This window comes from Macaca fascicularis, chromosome 5 (assembly GCF_037993035.2).
Source record: "Macaca fascicularis isolate 582-1 chromosome 5, T2T-MFA8v1.1".
Taxonomy (NCBI): Eukaryota; Metazoa; Chordata; class Mammalia; order Primates; family Cercopithecidae; genus Macaca; species Macaca fascicularis.
This window is the reverse complement of record NC_088379.1, coordinates 93,212,572-93,227,204: the sequence shown is the minus strand read 5'-3', so window position 1 is coordinate 93,227,204 and position 14,633 is coordinate 93,212,572. Positions and strand designations below refer to the sequence as shown.

Sequence of the window (14,633 nt, the reverse complement as noted above, 5' to 3'; positions counted from 1 at the left end):
GAACTAATGTTAAGCCTGAACATCATAAACTTTTAGTGTGGCCTCAAACAAAAATTGAGAGTTTGCTTCATTTTTCTCCCTGTTCTGTAACAGGTATAATTAGTGAAATATCATAAGCAACACATAGTACTTTTATCAAATGCTACCTGACTTACAAATAAAATTTTTTCAGCAAATAATTTAAGAAAATCTTGCATTTTAATAGGAGGAAGGTAATGAACAATTTGGGAATGCTTTAAAGAAAGAGTTGCTTAACATAAATAAATCCTAATAATCAACACCACGATTACAAATAAGCACATTTTTTGGGGTATTGTAATCTTTATTACAAAACAAGTATTTTATGTTGAGGTAATATTTCAAATGGTATTTAGCAAAAAATCAATAGAATCTTATATACAGAATTTTTCTCTGTAAAGGACTCAGAGAACAGTTTTTTTCTAGCATTGCACACAAACTGATTTTAGAAAAATAAAGCTAAAAAGTATCTATGTAAAGAGGAATTTCTTTCTCCCACTCTTCCCGACCCAATCCTTCTTATCATCACCAGTGATCAGTAAGGTGATGTTTATGGGAGTTCTACAAAAAAAAAAAAATGATGAATTGGTAAATTAATTGGGAGAAAAATACTTTCTTATCCAAAACAACTCACTGTGCCATAATTTCAAAGTGCTTTTGCAAACTAAGTATTTAATCCTATAGAATTTACTATTATTTATCCCAAGAATAGAATTCCCCAGTCTCCAACGAGGAAACCCTGTGCAACCTTCCAACTCCAATGTCTTCTGCTGTGAAGCCCTCCCTCGTTCTCCAACACATTGGTCACCCTTCTCAGTGCTTCCAGATAGATATCGTGTTCATAACTCTGTTTTGGCACTCACCATACTGGGTTGTAACAATTCTTGTTTCTCTTATACATATCCCTCTTTAACTCTGTAGCTTTGTGGATCCTTCTATAAGTTCCCAGGAGCAAGAAGCAAGTCTTAACCTGCTTTACATTTTCAACACCTAGCACAGTGCCTGGTACATCATGGACCCCCAGTTGCTTTATTTGTTAGGTTGATGAGTTAGGAACTATCTCAGCTGCAAAGTTATCATGCAGATCCTTTCTTGCTTCTAGCCTCTTTGGATGTGTTCTGGTGTTACTCCACAGTATTTAAACCTCTATGAAATGATGACACCCTAGAAACAAGTGTAATGTCCAGCAATTCCTTTCAGGAAAAAAATGGCATCTGGTTATTCTTTTGATCAACACATCAATAAATTATAGTTATCATGATACACCTTCAAGTCCCTAAGACTCCTTTATATGACAACTGCTTCTTAGGACAGCTGATGCTAATAGCCATCTTGGCAGTCATTATCATCTTGCTCCCCAATGGGTTTGTTGTGATAGGCATCAACTGTTAATTTCCGGCTCTCTATCTCAATGTTTTTCAACTGGCCATCTTCCTCACTGCTTGATTCGCTCTCCGTGGAGTTGCTATCTTCTTTGGATCTGCTGCTGTCTTGAGAGTCACTGTCGTCTTCCTCAGACTGGCTTTCCTCACTCTGACTCTCTGTTGAGGTGCTATGAGACTGCAGGCCTTCTTGGCTGGAGCTGTTCTCATCCTCGGGGGACTCCGGGCTTTCCTCTGAGAAGCTGAGGCTCTCACTGGATTCGCTGTCTGCTTGCTCCTCTCTGGATTCACTTTTTGAGTGGGAGAGTGTGTGCGAGCTGTCCTCCTCGCTGGAGTCACTGTCTTCCTGGTCTTCTACATGACTAGTTGTGGGGTCCGGGTTGTCTCCTCTGGACTCACTCACCACCTCTTCCTGAGACTCACTGCTGTTCTCTTGAGATGGCAGGTTGCCTTCTTGGCTGGACTCACTGCTGGGGCTATCTACCTTTTGGCTGTCTTCCTGGGACATATTCTCCTTGCTGTCTTCTTGAGAGTCACCCTTGCTGTCTCTCCTGGGTTGGCCGAGGCCAGCATCTCTGGAGTTACTGTTTTCTGTAGAGTCACTCTTGACTTCTTCCATTGTGTTGTTGTCATCAAATTCACCTCTATCATCTTCCTCTGAGATGCGAGACTTCCTAAAAATTTTCCTACTGGGATGCTCCAGCAATTGGCTGTCACCTGAATCTTGAGTGTTTGCTTGCTCACTGTTTTCTCCAGATTCTTTTGATTTCATGCCTGCACTGTTCATCCTGGAGTTTCCCCTTTCACTTCTGATGCTGTCTGGGTCATCACTCTGCATTCCCTCATCGTCAAACTCAGAGCCGTCTCCATGGCTGCTCTCCCCATCGCTGACACCTCCCACCCAGTGCTCTTCACTGTCACTCTCAGGCCTGCTGTCCACCTGGTCCTCATTGTCAAGTTCCCTGCTCTCACTGGTGATATCCTGGGCACTGTCTTGCCCTTGTGGGGCACCCTCTTCACTGGATTGTATGGTGTCATCAGAGTCCTCATCACTTCCCAGTCTGGAGTTTCCTCCTTCTTGTCTGTCTTTGGGCCCTGGACCACTGTCATCATCGCCAAAGGTATCATCTCCACTGTCATCTTCATCGTCATCTTTATCATCTCCTTCTTTTCCTGTGCTCCTGGAGAAGCCACCAGCTGGCCTATAAATGTATTGATCATCATCAGATCCCAGGCCCTCCTCTGACTCAGTGCTGTCACTGGGGTCTTCATTTGCCTAGAATTTGGGGTTAACAGATATGGTAATTATTCCAGGAACTGATAGAGAAGGAGTTATCTAGAGCCTGTCTAGTCTTTCTGCTTCCTTCGTCCTACGTCCCCTCCTCTAATGGTCAGTTTTACTGACCTCTATGGTCAGTTTTACTACTCAATAACGTCTCCACCAGAGCTTAAACAGGAAGGAAGAGAAGTTGAAACTCAAGTGGTTCCATTTTATATAGGCACACTTCACTCAATGCTGCCAACATTTTCTCAAAAAGCTTTCTGGAAATCACATTTATGAAATTCAAATCATACTGTATATATAATTCCTTTAAAAAACAAAAACAAAAACTCTTGGACCGGGCACTGTGGCTCACACCCGTAATCCCAGCAATAGGAGGCCGAGGTGGGTGGATCACGAGGTCAAGAGGTCAAGACCATCCTGGCCAACATGGTGAAACCCCATCTCTATGAAAAATACAAAAATTAGCTGGCCATGGTGCCACGTACCTGTAGTCCCAGCTACTCAGGAGGCTGAGGCAGGAGAATCACCTGAACCCGGGAGGCAGAGGTTACAGTGAGCTGAGATCGAACCACTGCACTCCAGCCTGGTGGCAGAGCTAGACTCTGTCTCAAACAAACAAACAAACACAAGAACAACAACAAAACCTCTTAGGTAATTGTTTGTGAATTAAAGAGTTGGTTTATAATGCTCATGCATGAAAGTGTTTGGTGTAAAACAGAGTTTTCAAAAATAGTGAGTGATCTTAAAATGACCCCAATTTTTTTTCATCTGGAGGGAAAAATGTACTAGGACAGGAGGATAAAATATTTAGCTAAAATGAAAATAAAATATTATAGTAAGGTATATACCTCACCCAAACCATGTTTCTACCTCATTGGTACAACCAGAAAGTTGCCTATAGATGATTCAGCTAGAAGACACCAACTAGTATGACCACCAAGGCAGCTTAGTGCTGAGTGGGAAGTCAGAGAGGTGAGCCCTGTAAGCAAAACAATTGGATGCACTGTACCAGTAAGGAAGGACAGTGAGTCTTCACACATTATGCTCCCAAAATATCTGCTCTCTTTACCATACCCTACAACAGAGCATACCTGCTAGTTTTTTGTTTGTTTGTTTGTTTGTTTAACACGTCCCGACTGATCAATGTCTGAGTCTGTAATTGGGAGTAGTTGTGTATATGCTGTTGACTTCTATTCCTAGCACTGGAGTTTGATGCTGGTATGGTGGAACTGAGCATGGGTTTAACCTGCTATACCTCGTTAACCCAACTCACAAGAAGGAATTGCAGGAATCACCATACTTCATTAACTCTTTCTCAAGCAGGGATTGCTACCGTAACTTGAGAGCTTAGAGACCCTTGAGGCAACAAATCACAAAGTCCCCAGCAAACAGCATTTCCCCAGTTCTATGCTTTTAAATTTCTAGAATGTTCCTTTGATAACCTCAAGTAAATAGGGATAAACAGGCTAATAATTCATCTTCCAACTCTGGCTAAGTGTAGAATGCAACATGGAACAAAGTTTTGGGGAGAAACCTGGCTCCTGGACTCTCTGGAGTCCCACAGGATTGAATTTGGTTAAAACAATAGCATAGCTAAGAAAGTAACAACACTTAGTCTTAGAAAAATGAAAAAGAATGCCAGCTTTAAGGGATATAAACTGAGTCTGCCTTTCTCACTCCCAGAGCCCGGTCCCACAGATGGGACTATTTTTAAAGAGAAAGTCATTAATGAAGTAATTGTTTTACTTAAAGTTTCCTCAGGGCTCTTCTGTTCTGTCTTCAAGCAGGACCCTTGACACAGAGAAGTTCCCAGGCACTTCTTCACCTGATCTGAACTGCTCCAGTTGTAAAAGCAACAGTTTAAGTTGATGAGTAAGTTTGAAATGGTCAATGACCATTTGTGAGTGCGTGTGTGTCTGTGCGTGTGTATTTTTTAACTAGGAGAGACATTTGGGGCTACAATGCCAGCAATCTAGCCTCAGTGATGAAAATAAGATGAATAGCATGTCTGCATGTGAATTCTCCTTACTCATTTTTCTCTTCTTATTTTATGGGACTCTTTAGCCAGCATAACTCAGAGTTAGAAAATATTATATTTAGAACTGTTGCCAGGTAATTTAATCTAACATCATTTCCTTCCATTCCTAAGTAGCCTGAAAAGTTAAGAAAGGTCTGTTTAATTACGTGTTCCTCTGGGTTAACTTTACTTCCTTTCGATGACTCACTACTCTCCTGAAAGGGGAAAAATGTTTATTTTTCTTTTTAGTAATTCCTTAGGAAATAAAAAAACATGATACACATCAATTGCTTCCAGTCTGGATTTCCTACTTTCAAAATTGTAAAAGGCAATGGAAAGAGTGTTAAAGTTGCTTCATGAGATGTTTATGACAAAAGTAAATGAGATAGTTACCAAGGGAGGTGTTGGTGCCTGAGTCAAATGACCCTGCAAAAAAGGAAAGGAAGGAAAACAGATTACCCCCTCACAGATGGATTTCATTATTGTAATTATTTACAATAATTTTAGGATTATTTTTAGTTTCTTGGTAGAGATCTTACATTTACATGAGTAATTAGTGAAATTTTATGATGAAATAGTTCAAAAAGGAAGGTAAAATGACTAATGGCTTGAAAAGATCTTGGGATATAGGAGACCTAGACGATGTTTCTATTTCTGATATTTCATTTACACAAATAAATATGCTGTCTTTGAACCTGGCCGTTCATACAACCTAGAGGAAATGTAACACATGAAAAGCAGCATTGAAACTCAGAATCCAGATTTAAGTCTCAATTAACTCACTGGTCTTGGTTTTAGCCCTGAGAACCAATCATCTTGGTGTTAGCACGGAAAGTCATGTGTTGCAGGAAACCCCTAAGTTCCAGGTAAACCGAGATGGTTGGTTACTCTAGGTGAAGGTAGGCAATTCACTTCATGTGTCTGACCCCCAGTTTCTTGTTCATAAATTAAGGAAATTAACACCCACTGTGCTTACCCCACAAGGTAGTTATGAGGGCGAAACCAGCTAATGCCTATGGAATTATCTCGAAAACTATTTATTCAACATGATATAAACTAAAGAAAAAATCCATTTGAGAACATCCATCATATAAAATTTAATAGTAAAAAAAACTGAATTGAGAAAGCCATTAAACCTTTCTCAAGTCATGTAACAGCCCTGGTTTTAAAAACAAATGCTAAGTCAGAAATTTAACTAGTCATACTTCTGATTTATTTCACTATCTTTAGTCTCATAAGCACTATAAGAATGCCTTAGCAACTTCTGGTACCCCTCCCCACCACTTCTCCCCCCTGCCCTTTGAGGAGGGCAAAGTCCTGTGTGGAACACCCAAGGCGCGAAGTAGAGCAGGGAGGAGCTGCTATTGATATGTCTTCAACGTGCGTCTCAGCGGTGCTGGACTGGGGATATCTCCTTAGAGAAAGGAGCTATAATCACTCTGTCTTTGGCCTGCGACACTGCAGGCAGGCACCATGGCAGGCTGTGCTCCAGTCAATTATCATTTGGAATTAATGGGTGGAAGGGAGCAAGACATTGTTATTTTTCTCATGCCAAGGCTAGACTTGAGAACAGGGCATGTTTGTGTGTCTCTGGTTAAATGAGAGAGAGGATCTACAGTGTCTGCTTTTAAATTAACCAGCCTATGGATATCTCTGAAGAAAGGTCGTAACAAATACTGTGAATTCTATTCCAGACTCAGGCATGGATAAGACCCCACCTCAGGTCACTGACATTATCTGGCCACCACCAAAAGCACTGGGCCCAAGCTTTATCATATGTAAAAGCCAGTAGGAAACAAGGTAGTGAACAAAATGCTCTGATTTCACATAAGATTTTAACCGTTAGTGCCAATCTTGAGAATTTTCTGACCTCTTAGATCAGGCTCCCTCCTGAGAGGGAGTAACACACTGGTTAAGAATGTGGATTCTGGAGCTAGAGTGAGTGACATAATCTCAAAGTCTGGCTCTAACACTAATTAACCACGTAACCTAGACAGATTGAGTTACTCTCTGTGGTCAGTTTTCTCATCTGTAAAGTGAGAATAAAACATAATGCCTAATTCACAGAGGTGTGAAAATTAAGAAAGTTAATATACGTAAAACACTCAGAACTGTGCCTGGCAATGATTCTTGAGTTATTGAGAGTTAATAATTCTCAATACAATAACATGCCAGCAACATTAGCTCTCATGCCAGAGACCGTAGTGTCCTCTCATGCTTCTTGCTTTTCTCACCTCCCAGGACTTGACCTCTTGCCCACCAGATAACTCTTGTTAAAACAGATTTCAAGTCATAATATCTCCTGAAAACTCTTGGTTCATTGTCATGCATCCCCTGGTACTATTATGCACATCCATTACAAGAAGAAAGCTAACAGAAAATATGCTTCCTTGCCAGAGTATATACTACTAACTTGGAATCGCAGCATTATTTTCATCTATGAACTCTATAGTTTAGCTTATTAATATGCTCATGAAGTTATTAGCAGTTTCAACATTTGCAATAAGTCAATTTGGTTATACTCATAATAAATTAAAATTAAAATATTTCAAAAAGTCATATTTCTACTCACCTTCCATTCTTCAGAACTCTCAGATTCATTATTTTGATACCTGGCTACCTAGAAAATTTAGTACACATGGTAAATCCAAAGAGAAATTTCTGAAGCAACAGTTATTAACACTTTTCATACATAGGAGTAGGGATAGTCAAATTTTAGGCTGCATCAGAATCACCTGGAGGCCTTGTTAAAACACTGATTTCTGTTTCCTATCCCTAAAGAGTCTGGTTTAGCAGCTCTGAGGTAGGGTCCATGAACTTGGATTTCTAACAAGGTCCTAGTTGGTGCTGATGCTGCTGGTTCCGGGATGACACTTTAAGAACCACTGCTTATAGGGAAGAAAAATGTGAATGATATCTATATGAATGGCAACTGAACAGAATAAAAAACAACTTAAATGAAATTTCTTAAGAAAACAGCATTCTAAGAAACTACTATTTTTACTGGACTGGAACATATACAGCCATCTTGGTTCATAGCCAATGAAAATCACGGAGTTTTAAGTATGAAAGGGTTTTTTCACATATCCCTACCCTAATACTTACTGGGAGAGCGCAGGATAATCCCCAAAGGAACGTGAGCAGGATGCTGATCTTCATAGTTGGGTGTGATACGTCTACCTGGAACGAAGGACATAGATGTTTCTCTCCATGTTAAAGAAATAAAGTAGCTTCAACTTTTTAACAGTTTCTTCTTATTAACAATTCATCCAAATGTCCGTGAACTGATGAATGGATAAATAAAATTTACTATATCTATAAAACAGAATATTATTCAACCATAAAGAGGAATGAAGTACTGACACGTGCTACAGAATAGGGGAACCTTGAGAACACTATGCTAAGTGAAAGAAGCCAGATAAAAAGGCCGCATTGGAATGCCTCTATTTACATGAAATGTCCAGAACAGGCAAAGCTACAGAGACAAAAAGCAGATTAGTGGTTGCCCAGAGCTTGTGCAGATGGGAGGTTGAGGGGTGACAGCTAATGGGTACAGGATTTCTTTTGGAGGTGATGAAACTGTTCCATGTATCATAGTGAAGGTTGCACAACTCTGTGAATATACGGAAAACCACTGAGCTATACACTTCAAATTAGTGAAGTATGTGGTGTATAGATTATAACTCAACAAACTGGTTTTTAAAAACCTCACTCCTAAGAAATAAATTGAAAATGTTCCAATGAGGAGATCTACAAACACTAACACATAAAGTATGATAAATTGACGAAAAAGTAAAGAAAGAGGAATACAGAAATTTCTATCCATTCACTTTTACAATAATTACGCAGCTTGGTATGGCAGAGCACCCTAGCAAATGTATTCTCCCTAAAAACTACACTTATTGACACCAGTGACAGGTGGTGGGCATTTGTTTTCACACACACACAATGGCTTCTAAGTCACGTTTATGACTGCATAACAATGTCTATACAACATAGATTGTTTTCGCTTTTTTTTTAATCTACAAGAGATGTGCTAGAGTAGGCTGCATATTACAACTTCAGAAAGTTCTTAATATCTACTGTGACACATTTAATCATACATTATACATGATTATGCTAAATTATTTTTGCTGGCGTTCACAGTACTGAAGGATTCGGGGAAGATTAGAGGTTTGGGATACACTTGTAAATCATGCAGAAAGAAACATGCCAAATCAAACTGCTTTTCTGAAGGGTAACTTCATTTCACACTTCAAGAACTGTTGTTTTGGAAAACACTTTGTTCTGTATTTAAAAATAGATGTACTAGATGCTAAAGTAAAAATTTATTGAAATGGTTTAAGGAACGCAATTTACCCTGCACTAGTAAGCCCTGGTAGCTGCCTTAGCATACTTGTCCGATGAACTTCCATATATTCCACAAATAATCCTGCAAGTTTATTTCACTTTTGTTGATTTGTTTCATTTCTTTAAATGTTAAATGTATACCATGAAAGGAAAATAAAATCTTGGGACCCCAAACTCACTAAGCCAAAGGGAAAAGTCAACCTAGGAACTGGGTCACTCAGATCTGCTTCCCATTTTGTTCTTAAAAAGATAGCTACAGGGATAAAAAGCTACATACCTCCCTCACAGTTTTCTCACAGGGAAATTCCTGTGGGCCCTGAGATCTCTACCCTAAAACAGTCTGGCTGAATTTCACCGTCACCATGTAAATTAACAGCTTACCTTCACAAGTTCAGGACAAAGGACAGAACTAAAAGTCATTCCTCTTCTTACCTGAGACAGATGCATGTCTGACAGCTTCCTCTAGTCTATGTTTACTTTATCTTATGTAAAAATGCAGATTCACTGAGCATGAGACAAATGCATAATTAACTATTCCTCTACCCTTTCACATATAAAATCTAGGTTCAGTGAACACTAAACAAAGACCCAAAGGAATGCAACCACTTGCCTCTTTTATCTACCCATTCTTTTTATCCCCTTCCTCTTTCTCCTATTGTCTGCTCTTTCCCCTTTAAATACTGAAGTCCTCAGACTCTCTTTGTAAAGAAACATTGACCATAGATGTTTCTGGTGGTTTTGTGTTCCTTTTTCCCAAATGTATCCTCAATTTTGACAAGATAAGTCTCCAAAAAATAATTGAGACTCAACTCAGTCATTTTCTTTGATTTGCAATAGTTTACTAGTGTAGCAACTCAGAAAACAATACTCCACAATGAAGGCCTCAGAAGCAAAAACTTCTCTCTGACCTTCCCCTGCCCTCCTATCTCTGGTCCCTCATTCTCCCCTCAGACTAACCATAGAAACTAGAATCCCTCTTCCCAAAGGCAGGTTATAGAAACCAGAACCTCTTTTCCCCAAAGCCAGCAATAAAACCTAAAAATATTCCCCTAAGTCCCCCTGTCTTTCTGTGTAACAACTGGCCATAAAGAAATTCTCTGACCCACCTAGTTTAATTGTAGGTCATAAGACCCCCATTCCAGAGAAGGTACTGTCCCATATCAAGAAGGAAGAAATACTGCACAGAGACGCCAAGAAGAATCTGGACAGGCCTGGCTGGGCCACCCGACTTGGTCTACTAGTATAAGGTTAAAACCTTTTTGTCCAATCATATTTCTACATGGCTGCCCACGTTTTGTTGGACATAAGCATAAAGATGGACAGTTTCTCCTGTATCTTCAGGTCTTCGTTCTGAAGGCTCCTGTGTCACATAAAAATAAATTTGTGTTCCTTTTCTCCTATTAATCTATCTTTTGTCAGTTGATTTTCAGCGAACATTCAGAGGGTGAGGGGTAAGTTTTCCCTTGGCCCCTAAACTAATGATAGGAGTTAAAAGCCAAAGATTCTCAACCCTAAATGTATATTACTCTCACCTGGGAAGGGTTTTTAAAATGCCAATGCACAAATCCCATCCCAGGGCAATATATCCATTCACTTGGGTGGGCACAGGAATAGGTTTGTTTTTAAAGTTCCACAAGAGATTTTAACACTTGATCTAAGAAATAAAAATTAGCCAGGCATGGTGGCACGTGCCTGTAGTTCCAGCTACTCAGGAGGCTGAGTGGGGAGAATTCTTTCAGCCAGGGAGGTTGAAGCTGCACTGAGCCATGATCCTGCCACTCCACTCCAGTTTGGGTGACAGAGGAAGACCCTGTCTCAAAAAAAAATTATATGTATGTGTATATATACACATATACACACACATATATATGTATTGCATATATATACATGTGTGTATGTATATGTGTATACACATATATGTATGTATATGTATATATGTATAGATGTGCATATACATATGTACCTCTGTATATACACACATATACATATATGTATGTATACCTGTATATGTATATATGTGTGTATACACATATATGTATGTATACACATACACATATATACATATGTATATATACATATGTATATATACACATATACATATACAGGTATATATATGCAATACATATATATGTGTATATATGTGTGTATATATGTATAGCACTCAATAATGCCTGAATATGCTGAATATTATCTGAAACATTGGGTTCAAGAAGTCATTTAATCTTATTTTTAATGTATTCAAGAAAATAATAGAAATCCTAAGATAAGGAGCCTGAACAGGCTTCTCATTTCTACCTTCACACAACTCAAACAACCTCTCATGTATATTATAGGCATTTTCTCTCCTCAGCATAGTTATTCTTAATTTGTGCTACTTTCTTTATTCTAATTCAGCATAGTGTATATCTGTCCTTATGTTTGATACTATCTTAATTTCTTTTAAAAATCCTTCAATTAGTATCAACAAAGAAAAACATATGAAAATACTTAACTATACCAAAATCAAGCTTAATTTAATAGATGTTACTTCTCTTTAGATCCCACAATCAAAACTGTTTTTTAAATTTGTTAGGTTTATTTCTTCAGGAAAGCAAAATTTTCTCAAATATGATATTCTCAAAATAATCCTGTCAATGGTTTTAGCTTCACAGATCAAATGAAAATTAGATAGCTCACCATTTTAATTTTCAAAGTGAAATTTGAATAGGGTTATAATTTCATGATTCTCTGAAAACTAGCAAATGTTAGAGCCTTGACAGAAGGTCAATGACTATTGAATTCTCTTGTATTTTCTTTAGTTTCTCTCATCTAAATAATTAGAAAATTGGGGATGCCATTGTGCATTTATTCTAAACCAATGAATGTTGTGTTTTTTCCCAAAGAAGTGCATGCCCCTAGTGCTCAAGTTTCTTAGGGATGGAAGATTCTAAAGCATAAGAAAGATGCCCTAACTTGCTCAGGATTCCAGAAATACTACTTAGCACCCTGACCTAAAGCAGTAATTTCCCAGATGCAAGTCTAGTAAACTAAAATAAAAGACACCCTAGAGTTCTGAAAGAGCTGATGTTGCCACCCAAAGAATATAGTCCAACCTTAAGCATTAAAGAAAGTCAGATCTTAAACCCCATATTAGGTTTGCATTTGGTATTTTTGATAAAAATAATTGTAATTTTGTGAAGTGCTTTCCAAACAAGAGCTCCAAACTTTTTATAAACATTTTGGCTACTATTCAAAAAAGAGTAGAAGCAGATAGGCAGTAGCCCTATTCTGAACAGTAATTGTGAACCACAACTACAAGTCTGCAATTAAAAGTCCAGAACTTTGAGTTCTTCTTCAAGGATTGGCTAATGTTATTTCTACGTCCCACCGGCTGTCATTCTACAGTGAGATGACGTAACAAAAGGAAATCAACAACCTGAGTTCCATCCCTTTGGAAGGCAGTGTATTAGAGAATTTCTGACTTTTTGAATTGTTTTCATAGAGTTGAAAAGAGCCAAATGTTTAGAATGTGGAGAGGGAAACTAAAGTCAAGACTTCAGATGTAGCCAAAACTTCTTTGGGCTCTTAAGTAAGGAAATTTGTTCTAGAATTTTCTCAAGGTTAAGATACATTTGTAAAATATATGTCTTCTTTTATGTAAACCAAAATGAAGGAAATAAGCCAAAGGAAGAAAATAAAGGTTTGAAAAGTCATAGGCTCTTTTTTCTTTTGGAAAACAATTCATCATATTAATTTGCTTTGTTTGTTATCTTCAAGAACACAACTGAATGATACATTCATTCATTAGCAGTCAATAAATATTTATGAACATCCAATGTGCTAGACACTTTTCTAGGTGCTGAGTATACAGCAATTTGTAACAATAATAAAATAAGCTGGTTTTACAAAAGTAAAATTACCCTGAATCCAACTAACTAGAACCTGCTAGAATTTGTTTTCTTATTACTCTTTGAAAATAGAGTCAAACTTGGCCAGGATATGAACTCTACCAGGAATCCAGAGAAACAAACAAACCAAAAAAAATTTCCAATTCTTCCTATTGTAAGTGTCTTAAGGTCAATTACAATGAATCCAATATTATATGCTTTTAACCACATTTGGAAAATAACTTTGAGGTGCCCCCAAAATTAAATATAGATTTGGAAGGCCTCTAAGCATCTGAGGCACGTTGTTTTACATCACCATTTTCAGGTAGATAAGTGGACTAATACCCTTTAGAAAAAAGTTTGTTCACATTTTTAAACAAGGTTAAAATAGGTTAGTCAAGCCTCAGTTAAACGGAAAGTATGGTTAAGCACAAGTTACTGCTCTTAAGGAAGATAAGTTGCTGAAACACATGGACTCTTCTAAATGTCATACAGATGAAGTACAGTAAATACAGTACATAAAAACACATATGGACAGGAACATATACACAAGTTCTCTACACTAAAAAATATTTTTAAATGCAATTATAACTAACATTTATTGAATTCTGACTGTATCCAAGGCATCATGCTAACGTGAATACCCAGTTAAACAATACAAAAAATGTAATGATCACACCCTCAGTTATTTCAGTAGTTTAATCATCTTTTAGTTACTTATGCAGTTCATAAAAAATATTACTAGATGCTCTCTAGATGAATAACATTACATTTTTTAATTTAAAAAAATTATTTTGAAAGTCCTTCCATCCAGTTTAGATTTTTCTTCACAATCTTGTAGGCCATAAACATTCCCATATTCATGAAACCTAAATGTAAAAGTTTTGTATGTTTTGCTAATTAAAACTAAATTTCAAAATGACTTTCCATCTGCCTCCTGTTCTATAAACTTTCCCTTTTAGAAGCATCATGCGGAGATCTAATTAAAGCATTACCAAGAAAAACACCTGGCTCTGTTGACCTAACATGTCATTTTAATATCATTATTTACTGTGGCATAAACAACAGGCACAAAAATATGAACTGTTTTTACCCAAAGCGCAGCTCTCCCATCTCTCTCTACATGATATAATGCCTCAAACATGTATACATATTTAATATTTTCCAAACAATCAGCAAAAGTCATTTTAAAAAATTAAATGATATAAATGGCTTACCCTCCTTAGTTCACAAAGACTTTTTTCAAAAAGTCTCAGAAATCAGGTTGACGTTCTCACGGAGGAAATCTATGCCCAATGAAGCCACTCTTGTGTTGATATTCTGGACACTTCTCTGATGGTGCAGGAATTTAAACTCTGCTGCAGCTCTTCATAGCCAATCAACCTCAGCCTGGGGGTGACTGACATCACAAGGTATCACCGGGACCCCGGTACACCCACACTTCCTCCAGCTGGCAGAGGCAGATTTTCCCTAAAAAGCTCTTGTGGTTCCCAAATGACTAGACTAGTTTCCATTAAATTGAAGATCTTCCCAAAGCTTTATTTTGATTTCTAAATATATGTCATTCACATTCAGGCAGGCTTATGAACATTATAAACAATGACAATGTCTTCTACCCACCGACAGATCCCAGCAGACCCAAGGATGGGAAAGGCGGAGGCAGGGGTGGGTAGAAAGTTTCCTGTTAATGTACATTTCCAGGTTGTACATGGAGA

At 38.0% G+C, this 14,633-nt stretch overlaps 1 protein-coding gene across 1 annotated transcript; it reads right to left on the bottom strand.

The window, feature by feature from the left end:
- Positions 1–319: 319 nt before the first annotated feature.
- On the bottom strand, positions 320–14,240 carry DMP1 (dentin matrix acidic phosphoprotein 1). Its single transcript, XM_065545236.1, has 5 exons — positions 14,136–14,240; positions 7,804–7,882; positions 7,275–7,318; positions 5,096–5,128; positions 320–2,676 (listed from the first exon to the last, which is right to left on the bottom strand). The coding sequence occupies exons 2-5, from the start codon at positions 7,859–7,861 to the stop codon at positions 1,339–1,341; spliced, it is 1,473 nt and encodes a 490-aa protein (XP_065401308.1). The 5' UTR covers positions 7,862–7,882; positions 14,136–14,240; the 3' UTR covers positions 320–1,338.
- Between the last annotated feature and the right edge of the window lie 393 nt (positions 14,241–14,633).

Bases quoted from the DNA above. Each gene is read 5' to 3' on its own strand.
- DMP1 (XM_065545236.1), bottom strand. From the start codon at position 7,861: ATGAAGATCAGCATCCTGCTCACGTTCCTTTGGGGATTATCCTGCGCT. The intron at 7,319-7,803 runs GTATTAGGGTAG...TTTTCTAGGTAG, and splicing joins ATCCTGCGCTCTCCCAGTAA to CCAGGTATCAAAATAATGAA. The intron at 2,677-5,095 runs GTAACTATCTCA...CCCAAATTCTAG, and splicing joins AGGCACCAACACCTCCCTTG to GCAAATGAAGACCCCAGTGA.